This window comes from Harmonia axyridis, chromosome 1 (assembly GCF_914767665.1).
Source record: "Harmonia axyridis chromosome 1, icHarAxyr1.1, whole genome shotgun sequence".
Classification (NCBI taxonomy): Eukaryota; Metazoa; Arthropoda; class Insecta; order Coleoptera; family Coccinellidae; genus Harmonia; species Harmonia axyridis.
Genome location: NC_059501.1, coordinates 5180626 through 5198745, shown reverse-complemented (window position 1 = coordinate 5198745; position 18120 = coordinate 5180626). Strand labels below are relative to the sequence as shown.

Below are 18120 nucleotides of genomic sequence, written 5' to 3'. Positions count from 1 at the left end.
AATAATTTTAATATATAAACATAATATTAATGGTTTTCCAGGAAAAAAATTGTCAAACACATGGATCCAATAAAATAGGCATAGAAAAGACTTTTATATTTAAGGAAGCTGAAATTTCGAGAATTAGGTCACTGAGATCCTGAAAATGAGTTAGGTATAGAAAAAAATATATACAGAATCATTGAGTAATGAACATATAATAGATAGAGGGAGTATACACAATTTTTTCATGTCCCCAACATGGTTTGATTACGTTGTTGGACTGTGATATATTTCCAAATCCACAATTTTACTATATCGTTATGAATGTATATTATATTGAATGAAATATATTTATTTGAGTGATTCCCGATTAAATATGAGAATTTGAATATTTGGAATCCGATATTTTTCCTAATTGCCGAATTTATAATAAGCAGAATATTTATTATTTTCTGTATCTACCTGCTGAAATCCGAGGTTTGGCAACTTTTGCTCTCCTAGTGTCATCGGTTGTTTCACGTAGTTTGGCGCGCTTGAAGTTTGTTTTCTGAATTTCTGATTATAAGTTTTATTTCGATATATTTCAAGTGAATATGAAATGTTGATTCACTATGGGACCTGAGAAGAGCGTTCTTCGTGGAGAAACTCGCGAATTAAGTAAAATATCATATCACTGATATGTTTTCAATTCAGCGCGCTCCATGTCAAATTTGATAGTTCATGTTGGGGACAAAATTGGCTTACTGAAAATGACATATGATCTCTCTATCTATGCTTATTACTCTGAGCATAGGATGCTCCAAAATTCTTCGTTTTTTTACTCGATACAAAAACGGCAAAAAGGTTGATTTAACTCCCTGTGTATTATCTGACATTTTCGGAGAAAATGAAAAGAAAACACGCATCTAATATTTCTATTTAATTAATTTACTGAGATTTTGAAATCATTGTGTCGACGTTAAGCACCTGCTCGACCGGCAAAAGTAAAACCGGTGGAAAAAATTGAGCTGTTAGTGATGTGAAGAATCGAAACCGTATGTGTCGCTCAAGAACAACTAAAACTATTGCTGCTGCAGCCAGTATAGTGTTGACGAAAACCCAGGTCGGTCGTTTCCTCGTCGATCTTGGGAATTAAAACCGAGATTTATGATTTTTAATGGCTGGAATTGAATATTGAAGTGGACGACGTTTATTTCAATATGACGGCGCTACGTGCCACAGAAGCAACAAAACAATAGAAATTTTGCAAGAAAAGTGTCCCGGGCTTGTTAATTCACAATTGGCCACCAAGATCGTCTGATTTAACACCTTTAGATTTTTTCTGAAAGATCAATGCTCCATAAACTAGTCAAGATTAAACTCAAATATGAAATTTGTGAAGTTATTGAGGACATACAATCGCGAATGTGCGACTTGGTCATGGAAAATTTCATGAAAAGGATATGGTACTGCAACCGTAGCCCTAGCGACCAATTGGCTGATATCATCTTTCATCTTTAATGGCATACCTTCCTTACTATTTACAATGAAATAAACATCCATTGATTTCGCTTAAAATATGCTCGTTTTTGTTCAAATAAAAATGAAACCTCTTATTGGAAAACCTTTTAGATTTTACTTATCTCTTCTAGTCTAAAATCTACAACTTGAATGTGAGGGATACCTTGAAGACCATTTTAGGATTCTTAATTTTTTCATTATTATTATATTTTTCATTTTATCTGATTCGGATTGCAATCAATAACGGCGTTCAACATTTTTTGCTACAATCGTAATAATGGCTGAAAGTTCTATGAAACGGACTAGAAATAATTAACAGTTATACCCATACACATAATGAATATTTTATCAATTAATTATTTCTTTTCTGGGTTATATGTTAATAGGAAATAGTGAAATTTTAATTTTTATGCGAAGATAAGAACCGAAAAATATTGTTAATAATGTAGTATTCATTTCCTTGTCGGTCTGTCTTATGACCACTGAAAATAACGCAACCACACTCTTATCTCTTGTGGCTCTTATGGCAGTTATTTATATGATTTACGCAACTGGGACAACTTGGTATAGATACGTGAAAATTTCAAATCAATGCTTAGATTTAATTTTCAAAGTCAACCAAATCATATTGTTATTTTAAATTGAAACTGAATTAAATGTACACTGTTGAACATGATAAAATGAAAAGAGGCATCGTAAAATGTGAAAGGCAATATTGGAACTTGCCGCTGGGATTTCCACTGTCTGAACATGGTGCAAACTATATTGCTCGAAATCTATATTTTTTGGGAATATACCTGTCGGTTTCAAGCAATTTTAAAATTGTTAGTTTTCAATCTTCACTTTGATTGTTGACGATTTCATATTTTCATTAAATTTTTTTTCTTAAATTTGACTATCACTAATTTATAAAATTATTTATAAAGATTGCTTTCGAATGCGACTGTATCGCCCTTTTGAATCTTATATGGTATAATTATTCCAGCAATGGCATGACGTCATTGATGACGATAGCTTCATTAAATAAGTTCCGGGCCCTCCCAGTAAAAACACAGTTTTTCTTGAAAATTCGAATTTCCATGAATATAATTATGTTCACAACAATTGTTTCGCCAACACTGTGGCTTCTCAAGGTTACATTTAGATTTTAAATTGATAAAGTGTTGGCGAAACAATTGCTGTAAACTTTGAAATATTTCTGGAAATTACTTGTTTTATTTTCCTCGATAATGAATTTCCATCGAGTAGGGATAGAATTCATTAAATATCTGAACTTTGTGTTGGCAACACTTTGCTATGTTGCCGATATAATTATTCTGATTGTGCGTTTTCTTTCGTAATTAAAATTGTGGTTATTTTCGATTTAATTTTCATCTGCTATTTGCATGTTTCTCATCATTTATACAAATAATAATTGATTTAATGAGAATTCGAATGAATCATAATTCATCTTCCAGTATTCAAGGAAAAGTTCGGAATGAGACCTCAAAATTTGTTTGGTAAGCAGTTGTAGGATTGATTTGACAGTCTGGCAACGACATTTTCCTCGAAACGCTGACGTCATGCTATTGCTAAATAAATGCACTACAATAAGTTGGCGAGAAAAGTTTTTCTCACAAAGCTGGATCACTACAATTTTATATTGAGAACATTTTCAAGATACTCTTTTCATTTAGTTCAGAGAAAAACCAGCTGAAAAAGTAAATGGTACCTAAAGCAACTTTTGTTGTTTGGGATGAAATAATGTGTACCTCAAATACTTTTCAAGAGTACTGTACTTTGCAATTAAAAAATTTCAGAAACATTACTTATGACATAACTTTTAATGAAAAAAAATTAAAAAAGTTATCTGTGTTTTTAATCTGTTTATGAGATTACCTCTACCCTCATTGAATTGAAACAAATTAAAAAATATTTTATGACCGACAAAACCACACGGCGCCACCATAACCTCAAATAAAGCAGACAAACTGACACATCCACAAACGTCACAACCCCCAACCACAGAAAAGACTGCCACCAAAGCTTTTTTAAAGTCCAACAAGTGCGACCTTTTGAACCTCCACCATTAAAAATCAAATCGACATACATAACAATCTGATTGGCCTTCTGGATGGCCCTGGCCTCGTCCGGACACAGGACCCTCTCCAGGGCCGCCGTATTGGCGGATACGCCACCGATGGACTCTTTCCTCCTCTTCTCGTTCTTCTCCTCTTCGTTGTTGACCTTGACGGTTGCGTTGCGATGGTAAAACTGCGGCCAAGACAACCTGTTATGGTTGTTGTTGGCGGCAGTGGCCAGTTCGTTGGCTTTGCCGTACCTGCTACTAGGGGGCGCTGTGTTCCGTTGTTTGCTGGAGATCAAATAAGGGTCGGGTAAAAAAAAATGTACGGTAGGTGTCCTCCACCTTCTTATTTTTCTTCGTTGAAATAATTTATAGTTCATCAAGCATTATGTATCGGGTGTTTTTTTTCGAGGTATATAACTTTAAGTTGGCATTACTGTTCAAGATGGCGACCGATTTAACAGCTGTCAAGTGATTTATTCTCAGTTTGGTTTGGCAATTCATCATGAATAGACTCACGCCTGAACAACGCTTGCAAATAGTGCAATTTTATTTCGAAAATAATGGTTCTGTGCGGAATACGTATCGCGCACTACGTCCATTTTATTTTGTTTAGCGATGAAGCGCACTTCTGGTTGAATGGCTACGTCAACAAACAAAACTGTCGCATTTGGAGTGAAGCTAATCCTCAAGTGTATGTGGGAACACCGTTACATCCAGAAAAACTGACTGTTTGGTGCGCTTTATGAGCTGGTGGAATCATTGGTCCGTACTTCTTCAAAAACGATGATGGCCAGAACGTTACAGTCAATGGTGATCGGTATAGAGCCATGATTACTAACTTTTTCATTCCTGAATTGAACAACCATGATGTCCAGGAGCTGCACGTCACACAGCTGTCACACAGCTCGTGCCACAATCGATTTATTGAAAGACACGTTTGGTGACCGCCTAATTTCACGTTTTGGACCTGTGAATTGGTCTCCAAGATCTTGTGATTTAAAACCGCTAGACTACTTTCTATGGGTCTATGCGGATAAACCACAAACCCTTGACTATTTAGAAGACAACATTCGCCGTGTTATTGCCGATTTACGGCCACAAATGTTGGAAAAAGTCATCGAAAATTGGACGTCCAGATTGGATTATATCCGAGCGAGCCGTGGCGGTCATATACCAGAAATCATATTTGAAATGTAATGCCACAAGATTATCTTGCGGATAAATAAAATTCATGTCAATCGAATAATGCATCGTTGTTTTATTGCAATTTAAAGTTCTATAGCTCTAAAAAAACACCCTTTACATGAAAAATATGAACATTCTGCCATATCGATAACATAAGCTTGTATATTTTCTTTGAGTCAGTCTAGTTGCAGATCTGCTATAAAAATATTGTTCACCATGTGGTAATGGATAAAATAATTCTGGGATGAACTAAACTAGGACCAATAATTTGAGCTGAAATTTTTCAATACATATTTTTTCATTCATTTTCGTGAGATTCCACTCATTTGAAATTGTTTCTGTTGAATCAGTGATTTCTTCAGTGCGATTTTTGATCGGCTATCTTCTTTGAGCAAGTCTAATTTTGATTTCATGGTCAAATGTTGAAATGGTGGTCATAAAAAGTGTAATCTGTTAGAATGTCTAGAACTGTCCCATGAAGAACTTAGTCTTCATCGTTGTCTTTTCTCAACATTCCTCAGAGTATCTACTGAAATAAGGCTACCTTCATCTGTTAATCTCTCTTCGAGTTCAGATAAATCAGCCACCTAAGAAAGAGAACAGGTGAAGTTAAATCTGGTGATCTAAGTGAACATGTCCTCTTCTTTCAGGAAACATTACACAGAGAATATCTTACTTGTCAAAGACTGACTGTTTAAGGCATTTTAGCAGATTAGACTTCTTCAGATTTCAATTACATATGAATTTTTGAACTTGCAATGACCTTGAAATTAAAATTGTAAAACATTGGAAACTGGCAATCCAACAGCTATAATTTTAAATGGGAGAGATAACTATACGAACGCACGGTATATAGCAGGAAATATAAATATGTATATGTTCGAGAATGCACCGAAAAAATGTTATCGAAAATACTTATCATATTGTAGTTTTGAAGGGCTGTATAGCTTTTGTACCTGCATAAATTCGTATCGCAATCACAATCATGCAATAAAGATCTGGAACTCTTACATGCACAACAATAAGACAATAAAATAAAGAATGAGGAAAACATCGAATGCGGATGAGCCAAAAATGGTATCTTATTAATTAACATCAAGAAAGCCATATAAGTTAGGTAGACAAAAACTAAATTATTTTGGATTGGTTGGTTTGTCACAAACTTCATATTCGATAAAGACCTGTATAATCTTTCTTATCAGTTAGATCCCTGTCAAATAGAGAATAATCAGCAGCCAATATGAAAATGGCAACCTGTTTCAAGCAATCGGTTTCTTAATAATTTTAAATTACTAAAATGATACTGTAAACTTTTGAACATAACTTTGCACAATTCCAATTTTGTGTTTTCAGTTCATGATTGCTGTTGCAGCGCGAATCGTGAAGTTGTACATTAAATGTAATTATAATTTCCTCTTATGAATTGAAAGACTCAAGTGTATAGATATAGGATGATAAAGTTCCAGCAAAATAAAGTTTATCCTTTATTTTAACATGGTCATTCAGAATGAAATGAATTTAAATGTAATGTTTTCTATAAGTAATATGCCATGTTTAACCTCAAATAACTTAACCTAAAATTTACACAAATCGGAATACTGGAAACTGTTGCATTGAAACAAGATTTGCCAGATTATTCTCTAAATAATACATTCTTTTCAACTACAGGAATATGAAGCATGGTTGACGTAAGACGACTATCAAAGAGTATCATGGAAGGATGAATATGATTCTAAACTTAAAGAGAAGAAGTCAACCATTTACCACTTACGCAATTCTGTTTATTGTGAGGTTTACAGCAGATACTGTCACCAGATGGCTAAAGAACCGAACACATTGGTCAATTACGTTTGAAATAAACAACACGAATAATTCCTTAAAATTAACAGGGATTGTAGAAGGAATGAACACATCGAGAACCGTATACTTCTATTATAAAAATTCAAATGATCGAAGAATTTTGAACCCGTTAATCCAATATAAACATCGAATTCTCGTAATTTTTATAGCATATAACATAGATTGAAAATTATTATAAATTTGTTGATTTCATAAAATAAACTATACTCGAGTTCATATTCCCTTCAAATATTCAAGCCACACAAGCGTACTTACATACTGTTTTACTTAAATCACAATTGAAAAATATTATTCCCATCTGCATGAAGACATAAATTAATTCAATATAGTTGAAAAAATTACATATAACTCATAGCGACATTGGACTTTTTGTAATATTATAAGAAAGTAAAATCTATTTCCATCATTCAAACCTTAGGTGTACTTAGGGACAAAACTGAGTTTAATTTAATGAAAAGCATACAGAAGAACAGTCTCATTACTTTTGGTCCAGTGTATTATGATTGACACGATACCACCTATATTCACCCACTCTTAAATTGGAAATTTTCTTGATCGAAATCAATATAGACGGTGTTTCAGAATAACGATTCTTTGGTAAAAATCTTCGGCCATTTCCAAATTAGTTCAATCGGCAAAAATACAATGTAAACGATGGTCATTTGGTTTAAATTCTTACACAAGCTGTATTTTATCGCCATGAACCTTGCGTGAATTTTCTACATAGTAGAATGACAAAGGCCAACAAGTTGAGAACGGCGACGTATCGACATTTCGACGTCAGCCGCAATATTCTTTTCTGTGGGCACATTTATTTCCCTTAATGATTTTGAATTGTGAAGAGTAAAAGTAGTACAAAATCGATCAACCACTTCTCCAAATGTTTGCTCACTAGGTCAATTATGAAGTGCTCTATGGACTTCGCAACAGATTTATTTTTTTCAAGTGAATTATCACAATTTGGAAGCATTGTTTAAGCGTTAAACGAATTATGATGAATTGCCAAATCTTACTGAACAGAAAAGTCTAGGCAGTTCGAGATTCTCAACTGTCAAACCATAGAAAGGGTGTTTTTTTTCGAGGTATATAACTTTAAGTTGGCATTACTGTTCAAGATGGCGACCGATTTAACAGCTGTCAAGTGATTTATTCTCAGTTTGGTTTGGCAATTCATCATGAATAGACTCACGCATGAACAAAGCTTGCAAATAGTGCAATTTTATTTCGAAAATAATGGTTCTGTGCGGAAAACGTATCGCGCACTACGTCCATTTTATCGTCGACAAAATCTGCTTGAATGGCTACGTCAACAAACAAAACTGCCGCATTTGGAGTGAAGCTAATCCTCAAGTGTATGTCGAAACACCGTTACGTCCAGAAAAACTGACTGTTTGGTGCGCTTTATGGGCTGGTGGAATCATTGGTCCGTACTTCTTCAGAAACGATGATGGCCAGAACGTTACAGTCAATAGTGATCGGTATAGAGCCATGATTACTAACTTTTTCATTCCTGAATTGAACAACCATGATGTCCAGGAGCTATGGTTCCAACAAGACAGCGCAACATGTCACACAGCTCGTGCCACAATCAATTTATTGAAAGACACGTTTGGTGACCGCCTAATTTCACGTTTTGGCCTGTGAATTAGCCTCCAAGATATTGTGATTTAACACCGCTAGACTACTTTTTGTGGGGCTATGTAAAGTCATTGGTCTATGCGGATAAGCCACAAACCCTTGACCATTTGGAAGCCAACATTCGCCGTGTTATTGCCGATATACGGCCACAAATGTTGGAAAAAGTCATCGAAAATTGGACGTCCAAATTGGACTACATCCGAGCCAGCCGTGGCGGTCATATGCCAGAAATCATATTTAAAATGTAATGCCAGAAGATTATCTTGCGGATAAATAAAATTCATGTCAATCGAATAATGCATCGTTGTTTTATTGCAATTTAAAGTTCTATAGCTCTAAAAAAAAACCCTTTACAATAACCATAGAAACTTCTCATGCAGTTAAAAAAAAACACCCGTTACAAGTACGTAACCATCAGATATTCGTGATACCAAGTCGTCATTCTGAAACACCTTGTATAAGACCTTTAAGGATCGTCCTTGAAAGTAAATCTTCAACATTGCAAATGGAAATAATTCACCTGCGTTTATCAACCAAAACACGCCAAATCAGATGAAAATATCAAAAGCGCAGTGCGTTGCTCTCACCTTATGAGGTTCTCGTTGGGCGTGTGGTTCCTCTGGTAGCGCTGCTGTATGTTATTCCTGTTCCCGTCCACCCTGCCCTGTCTGTGTTTCCTGCCGGCTTCATGGAACGCGAAGTAGGACCTGAAGAAGGCCCTCACAATGGCCCAACGAAACACGGCAACCGGATCGGCCCCAACAAGCTCCCTGACGAACGCCATCGAGCTGTTCTTCAGTACGCCCACGATGTCCTGGCGCATCAGGTCGAGGTTCTTCTCGCGCATGTTCGTCACCTGGTACTTGACCTTGCCGGCGTAGTGGACCACGATGAAGGCGCCCTCCTTCTTCTGCGGCTTCTGGTAGAACTTGTTGTCCTTGTGGACCATATTGAATTTCTGGAGCAACGTTTCGTTGGTGGCTCCGGGGAAGCTAGATGGGGGACAGAAGAAGAATTGAGTCTAGTTTTTGGTTGGAGTTTCAATAACTATAAATTGGCGCAATTGAGATTTTTGTCGGTACCGATTTAGCGAGAGATGCGCAGCCCACGACGCCATCTCTCGGTCAAACTCAGAGACTACACCTAAATGACCTTTTTGTTCGTATGTAGTGAAGGCTATTGTAGTAAAGGCAATGAAGAGACCTAACAAGGTAACAGGATTTAACCCTACTCGATTTTTTTGATCTTATTTATTTAAAAAAAAATTCACGTGTGCAAAATCATTTTGAACACTCCTACTTGTATCCCCTTCCCTCAAAGCGATGTTGGATTGTCCAAATGACCGCATTATATTATCTTCATTCTACTAATGGAATTTTATCTCTGTTCCTTCCCTTAGGTATCTACTCTATCAATACGTTTAATTGACAATAACATCAAAAACACACACCATGAATACCTTCAAAACAAGCTGGACAATTTTATAGACCTGTAGATCCAGTTTCTATTTTCATTTTCATTGTGTTTTTTGTTACTTTGAGCACTATAGGATTAGTCCTCTGCTCTTCATTTTGTATAGTAAAAAAAATAACTACTTACTTGCACTGGTCATCCAAAACGCACAACAATCCATTAGGCTTCCCCTCGATCAACTGTAAACAACCAGTATTGTCCATGAACTCAATGTTGGTCCATCTGATACCCTCCTTCCTATACTCCTCCTGCTCATACTTGAACACGTGCTGGTTGAAGTAATACTGCAGGTGCTCGTTAGCATAGTTTATACACAACTGTTCGAAACTGTTGTTGAGCCCGAAATCCTCGAAACCGAAAATGTCCAACACGCCAATCGAGTTCCCTTGGTGCTCCCTGAGGGTGTCCTTTTTAGACAATAGGGCGTGGTTAACTTGCAACACTATCCAATCGAAGAGGGCGCCATAAAGACACTTTGCCATCGCGTCTCTACTCGCTGTGGCTTCTGGTAGACGGTAGTTAATGATTAAGGTCTCTCCAGAGGCTCTGGCTCTCTTGGCGATCAAGGCTTGCATCAAGGTCTCTTGTTTGACCCTCAATAGCTCGGAGATTAGGGCGACCACTTCTGGGTTTTTGACTCCGACGGCTTCGTCGTGGTGGTAAGCCGACTTCCTGGGTTGAAACTCCACGTTGCCTAAAAGCAGAACGGCCGACAAGACGGAGAAGAGTCTTCTCTGCTTCTCCGCCGTGAAACCAACCATTTCCATCGACTGCTTCAGCCGGGAGAATTCGTATCTCTCGTCTACGTTGTCCAGCCTGTAGCAGGACTTGTTTAGGTAGTAGTACTGATCGGGGGATCTAAGGTGCAACACCTGCTTCTCCTGCTCGCTTGCCCCTTCCAACAGGTAGTAAAACACGTGGTAGTTTCTCTCGTTACGACCCTGCGAGCAAATCCTCGATTTCTCCAGCAGGTACTTTTGCACCACGGCACCGTGCACCATTCCGTTCTCCTTGTAGTTGACCTGGATGAACTTGCCGAACCTGCTGGAGTTGTTGTTGTGGGCGGTTTTGGCATTGCCGAAAGCTTCCAAGACCGGACCAGCGCTGAGAATGGTCTGTTCGACACCGCTTCCATGCGAGCCCTTCTGGCTAAGGGCTGTTAGATGGTGTAGGAGGAAGTTGGTGCTTTCTGTCTTTCCCGACCCGCTTTCTCCGCTTATTACTATGCATTGGTTCTTTCTGTCCTTCAACATACAATGGTATGCCACGTCCGCTACTGCGAAGATGTGCGGTGGCAGATTTGGACCAAGTCTGCGGTTTTGGTACAGCTTCACGTATTTGGGGTTGTAGATCGGGTAGAATTTGAAAGGGTTCAAAGCTATAAGAATGGAACCCACGTAAGTGTAGATGTGACCCGCAACGAACCTCGCTCTAAGGTTGTCCAGCAAGGTCTGTTCGTTTAAATCAGGTAGCTGACAGAGATCCGGATATTCCCTGTCTTTTGGCTGATACAGGAACCTGTGGAAATAGTCCCTGATCAGCTGGGGGTCCATGACGAAGTCCCTCCATAGGTAATCGTTGGATTTCTCCCTCAGGTAAAAACGGTAAGAGGACTGATCTGTCCTGTTCTTCGGCCACAGCATCATCAGCTGGACCGGACTTTCGGTACTGAGGAGACTACGCTCCTTGCATTCTTGGCCGTAGCTATCACCAATCACCTCCGCTAGTTCGTACGACACATTGTCGTTCAAGCCCAGTCGCTCGACTATACAAGAAACGATCTCTTCCGACGTTGTCTGTTTGCTCGCCTCCACGGAAAGTGCCTCGTAAAGAGCGGACAGGGCTCCTACGTAGACCTGGACTATGTACCTATTGTTTTCCGGGGTCGTCATATCGGGAACTGATCACTTCACTTTACTATGCACTTTACGAGAAGGGTTCCTGCGTCAGGAATCGAGTTCTTGTAGAGAATTGGAACGTTGCTGCTGATTAGGAGCCCCATGTTTTTTTCAAAGGTGCATGTCGAAGGTTCACGTTCCCATCGTTTGTAGTTCCTACTTGGCAAGATGTGAACAGCAAATACCTGGAAGTACGGAACGGATGTCAATTATATGCATAACCAAAAAATTTTGACGTTCATATTTGACATAAACCATAGAAATATTATGGGGTTAATTCTATGCATAACCAAAAAGTTTTGACGTTAATAATTGAGATAAACCATAAAGATATTATGATACTGATTCTTTGTATAAACAAATTCTTTGTATAAACAAATAAATAATAATAACGTTTATAATTATAATTGAAATTCATTTGTAGTTCAAAATAATGTTAGTGACTTTGTCACCTTCATTTAAATATTCTATGCAACTGAAATACTCTTTTGTCTTGGTCATAAAATTCTTTTTTAAGACATAATTTTCAATTCGGTTTGTTTGAATTCAAAGTTTATAACGAGCGTTCATTAAAATGAATACAAGGACATTGTTTTTACTTTTCTCCAAACGCATGTTCTCAAATTTTGTTTTATTGATAACTGCATTTTCTTATACGATGCAGAAATTTGCTGGGGTTGAAATAATTTGTTCGAATTTTTTAACGAGTGTTTTTCTTCAATGGCTAATGAAAAAGACTCGAAAATCGAGCTTGACAAGTCTGAAAGTCTATATATAGGTTGCAAATAAAAAGATGTTCTTATCGAAGTGCAAACAATTGCATCTATAAATACACATACACACTAATTATGAAGATGCACATGCATAATAGAATATGGAAAATATTCTTTTTACAGACGATAACTTAACCCCATATGTAATTGTTTACCTTCTATTTATAGGTATTTCATTTGAATTTCATCGTATTATGAATTTCTGTAGAATGCAAAAATAATCTCTAAAATTCTTTGATGACTTGGTATGTGTAAATTTTTTGGACAATATTGAAATGATGAAAGTTTCTATGGTTATTTTTGATTACGAGTGGCTGTTTGATCTCAGTGGAAAATTTTTCCCAGCAATAATTTGATCTTAGATGCGTTCGTGATTTTACTTGATATTAATAAATTTCTATTTACAGATACAAGTAATTCGCATACATTTTTCTGGCAAACGCACATGTTCTTCTGATGAAATATTTTTAATATACAAAGTGATTCAGGCGAATGCAGTTTCTTCATTTTTAAAATTTTAGTTTGGTGATAGTCATCATATGAATTATAACAATAAGAAAACAAGATTGAAAAACTATTGAAAAGGTGTCATTTAAAACTTCATATTGGTACACATTCCTTTTTGATATGAAAAATGATCTTATGAAAATATCACAAGGAACTGTTTTGAGAAGAATACGAATTGTTCTGTATCTGACAGGGTAGTATCACTACAAAATCACAATAAAAATGGTTTAATCCTAGAGAAAAATCGATCAATGTACCTACTTGTTGAATTATTTTCATTGGAGATATTTTGAGCTATCAACTAAAACACACCTCCATTAAATGTGAAAAAGTATCTATTTAATCATGAATTAAATCAGAATTTTGAATTGAATCCAAAACTAATTTGTAAACAAAAGATCGGATCTAAAATAGAGGATTCTGATCGCAAATAACCTCACAATAACATGATAAAAAGATAAAAATGATAACGATTTAAAGCTGAGTCTATTCAAAATCAAATATTTTTAATATTCACAAACTTTCATTCATCTCCTCAATACTTCTTATTATTTGAAGTATCTGATCTATGGAGGGGACAAACGTATTCCTTTGATTATTCATTTCAAGCAATTTATTCCCAAGGACTTAAATTCGTTCCATTGTACTTCGAGTATGACAAGATAATAAATAAAAAGGTTTTTTCATCTTCACAGGTTTGACGGACGTTTATAATTGTATTTTTGAAAACATGTAGCTATATTTACATTCATTCTGTTGGGTGTATAAATGTGGAGATTGGCAACATGTACACATAATGAACTGAGTAACATTTTCGGAAAAAAGTCTTTCATTATGCCAATTTCAGCTTCAGTAAGACTGGACACAATTAAGAATAAAAGAGGAATAATAAATGTCAGAATGGGGTCACATGTTGCATTCGCCAAACAAGTCTTTTCATTCACTTTTCTCTAGATGATTGGCGCTGTCTTATATGATGACATGTTCAATATCACCATGTTGAAGTCAAAGACCACCAGACAGAACAGTTGAAACTGCAATTAGCACTTGAATATACAGCCGCCGCTACGTATGACTTGTCAAGATAAGTAATTCCAACACCCATAATAAACAGCCCAAGTTTGGTGGGTTTCGTGGGGTAACCGCCCATAAAAATATGGTCTGAAAGAACAACATCAATCTTATGGTACCTACCTCGAGTTTGTATTTACGAAATTCGGAATCTAGTAGTCACAACCATTTGAAACGTAAATATTATAAGTTGATTTTTCACTAAACTAGCTCACCTACCACCATTTTTTATTTCTAAACTACTGGTTTTGGCGGCGTTGCCAGTTGCCAACGTAGAGCATTGCGGCTACGCAGAAATAATCGGTGTCATTCGGCTGGAATCGGCGACACTCGTCAAAACTTCAATTCAATTCGAAATTATATCGAATTTATACAAGTTTTCCTTAATATATTAGACGAATCCCACAAGAATAGTTAGAATATATGTTGATATATATTAAATTACGGTTATGTCATCATCTCGAAGCGAAAGAATTATTTCAATACCGCTATTATACGCACACAATAATCAGATTGTTTTAGGGTCCTTCGAGCCGGATTATATTTGAATAGAATTTTTATTCTTCTTCATTTCTATTTCGAATTACAACAACGAGATTCAATAATATATAAAGTAAACCATGTTGTGAATATTTTTCAATTACGAAAGTAAATATCAATCTTCCCTTGAAGAATTTTTGAATGGAATTTGACAGGTTATGGTGTTGGCACTCCTGAAATCCTCGAATCTTCTGAATTTGACGAAACGCTGGCAACGGTGTTAGAACTGCCATCGTCCATCAAGGATTCCACGTGACATGAGCGCCAATTATGAATCATGAAAAGGCTAGCAGAATTTCCAAGTAAATTAAATTGAAGAATGTTACTCATTAGGCTATTAGTGCTAAATCGTTTGTTGAATATTATTCATCTACATGGTTTCAAATTACTAAACATGTTCGAGAAAATCGGATGTGGTGACAGTTGCTTAAAAGAATTCGAGAAATTTTCAACAGTACATATAGAAGTAATTTCAGTGATGTTTGTATCACCTACATTTTACTTACACTGGTAATTAGTGTGGAATTTTGTACTACGTTAGTGTAAACAGAAGATAGAAATAAATGGAAAGGCAGGTGGACAAAAAAATCAAGATCAAATCGATAAGATATACAATTTTTTTTCATACCAGATATATTTTTATTGATTGGTGTAATATAATTTAAGGATGCCACTAAAATTAGGAAAAAATTTCTTGAAAATTAATAATTAGAAATTTTATTTTCTGGGAATAATTTCTTCTTGAATTTACTATTAGCCTTTTTATTGGTTGAGTATCTTTGTAGAAAATTCATTTTCTTATTTCCACACATAAACGAAATGTACCGGCAATAGTAGGTACCTAATTATAATTCTTGGTACTTATTATTTCAGTTGATCAATCCAAATAATATTCGATTTTTACACTTTTCATTTTTTGAAGGTTGACACTTGATAGGTATTAATGATTTTAAGATCAGACATAGGCGTAACGAAGCGGGGGTTATTGGGGACATAAACCCCTCCATTGATTAGAAGAAATAAAAAAATTAAGTAACCATTCATAACAATTTTTTTTTTTAATAAAAAATTTAGAGATTTGCCTTTTTCAAAATGAGGTAAACTCCCATGAGTTGATTCTAGTTAATGTCATAATTCTCGAATTTTGTGCAGAGTGTCCTTGATTCAATGATGAAGATTTAGAGATCTAAATTATGTCCGTCCGGCCGCCTCAGGTTCGTTGTTTGATAAAATCTGTTTGAAGGTTCCAGAGTTTTATACCATTATGAAATTTTGTTTGTTCTATAATTGAAGAAATATACCAACCTGATCCAACTGAAATTTAGTAATCAGTTGTAAAATACTACAACGAATGTTCATGGAAAATTTCAGGAGATCAATTTTTTTTTTTGGAAAATCTTGTTATTCAGAATCTATTATTCAGATTTGACTGAAATTGTGTGTGTAGTTTCTGCATGGGAAAAGAATCAAGCTTTGCTCATCTGAAAAGATAACCGTTGGAACCACAGAATAATTGTTGGATTTGTTTCATATTCTCTCAGTTATTGGTCCATAGCATGAAGTCGCAGCATTTATTTTCAAAATGTCGGTAAATTTCAATAATAATAATAAATTTTTATTCCCTACTCCAAGGATGATCAAATTTTCATGTTTATTCGAATAACGATGAAACACTTGAGCATTTAGAATCAAAACAATAAAATAAAATAAGGGAAAAATTTTATTTCGTTCAGATATTCTACCTGAATAAATATTTTTTTCTACATTCATGCAAAAAGCAAAACTTTATTGAACTATATTTAGTGGAAATAGAAGTTCTTTCTTGCACTAGTGCAATAAAGTTTTTATTGCACTCATCTGTCATTCTACTTCAACGTGCTGTCATCATGACAAACAAATATTTAAGCCTGAAGGAAATAACGATGTACAGTTACCAAATACTAGTACGTTTACAGCAGTAACAAATCAAGAAGTGGATTTAAAAAGTACTTCACTACGAAATATTCATATTGAAAATTGCACCAATTGTTCATTCACTTTCAACATTGAGGGTAAAAATAAAGTTTGAGTTAAATAGTTCGTAACGTATTAGTTCCTGTTTCAATGCAAATCAATATTAATAATAAATTAATCAAGTTGCGCTTTTCATTTTCCTACACCTAGTGGCGCACCTCAATAAATCATTTTTTGCATGAACGTAGAAAAAATGTTGTATGCAACTTGTGCAAAAATTGTTTATTGCACTCGACGTGTCCAACTCGGCTTAACGGCCTCGTCGGACAATTTCACGTCGAATGCAATAAACATTCACTTTTTGCACTTGTTCCATAAATAACTATTTTATTGAAGAACAGATGACCTACCTACTTATCCAATAATATGTGTAGGGTAATGAAATCTTTTCAGATTTCTAGGTTATAAAGTTGACCACTACAATAAAACTACATTTGTATCTTCTGACAAAGGGGAAAAAGGAAATATTTAGATTTCTTACTTGTATGGATACTTTAATACAAAAAATATCTAAGGTCTCTTATTTCGTAAAACATCAAGAAAATAAAATTCATTAGAGCATGACAGCATAATACAAATATATCATAACAAATTACAGAAGAACAATAACAAAGTATCCAAATAAATAACCAACAGAGGCAAGTAGGTTGTAATCATAGTCTTATTATCCCTTCAATACATCTATGGTTATAATATGTATAATTTTTCTTTGATTCATTGAAAAAAAACAATTATGTAGATAATTAAGAGAAATTTGTTACAACTAGTGAGGCCATCATTTCAGTTTTATTTAAGGTTGATGATGGAATATTCCATATTTTTGAAATAACACTTTTGATGATAACCTCCTAATTAATTGTCAATTCGAAAGAATAGCTGATAGATTTCAGTATTGTGTTTACTACAGCGCCATCTACCAGTTCCAAAATCCCTGTTGATCCTTTCTTAATTTTTAAGAGGGTTTCAGATGCACAATTGCTCAATATTTTTAGTAGCAAACAATGTTTACAAAAAAAAATGCTACTGATAAATAATAATAAATAGAAATGAGATGAAAAATAATTGGGGTAGAGTCTTGCAAATTAGTAGACTGTCAATATATATTTTACAGTTTTTTAATGTTTCTTTATTGACCTTTCTAACAATCAAGTTCGCTCTTTATAAAACTCACTCATATCACTTTACACACTAAGTTTTATACAAAATTCAATCTAAGTAGTTATTGTGTGCAAAATAATCGAAAAAGTGTCCAGTTTATTAACATAATTATCCCTTTAAATAAGGTACATTGTTGCTTCAAGATTTGTGTCGATTGTTTCAGTATATCACTTCGTAAACAGTTGCTTTCTTATCTCCGGACCCAGTAACGATATATTTGTCATCACTTGATATATCGCAGCTCAATACACTTGATGATTCCTTCGACTGAAAAAGAAAATAAGAATTAGTAGGTTGAATCGAAAAAGAATTGAAAAAAAAAACACAATATACAAATTTATTAAGTTGGTAGTGGTGGTGAGAAACTATACCACTTAGGGTACGGAGTAAAAGGTAAGGTAGAGCCCAGGATAGACATTTTTGAGATTCTGTCTGAAGGTTCACTGTTTGCAAT

The 18120-nt window shown here is 35.2% G+C and overlaps 2 protein-coding genes across 10 annotated transcripts in view; both read right to left on the bottom strand.

Annotated features, from left to right (window-relative positions):
- The window catches only part of LOC123687871 (unconventional myosin-IXa-like), a 31135-nt gene extending 16922 nt beyond the window's left edge, over nt 1-14213 (bottom strand). The window contains exons 1-4 of one of the 3 annotated variants that reach the window (XM_045627071.1): nt 14079-14213; nt 9833-11789; nt 8821-9225; nt 6507-6554 (exon numbers count right to left, since the gene is read on the bottom strand). In XM_045627071.1, coding sequence (XP_045483027.1) covers nt 6507-6554; nt 8821-9225; nt 9833-11598 — 2219 coding nt within the window. In that variant the 5' untranslated portion in view covers nt 11599-11789; nt 14079-14213. Of the gene's footprint in view, nt 1-3571; nt 3836-6506; nt 6555-8820; nt 9226-9832; nt 11790-14078 lie in introns of all 3 variants that reach the window. The other 2 variants (XM_045627070.1, XM_045627072.1) reach the window with 2 other exon arrangements.
- Nucleotides 14214-17607: 3394 nt separating this feature from the next.
- LOC123687769 (protein groucho) overlaps nt 17608-18120 on the bottom strand; it is a 140274-nt gene continuing 139761 nt past the window's right edge. For all 7 annotated transcript variants that reach the window (XM_045627062.1, XM_045627064.1, XM_045627067.1 and 4 more), the window contains one exon: nt 17608-17933. In XM_045627062.1, the coding sequence (XP_045483018.1) occupies nt 17826-17933 (108 nt within the window). In that variant the 3' untranslated portion in view covers nt 17608-17825. The remainder of the gene's footprint in view (nt 17934-18120) is intronic.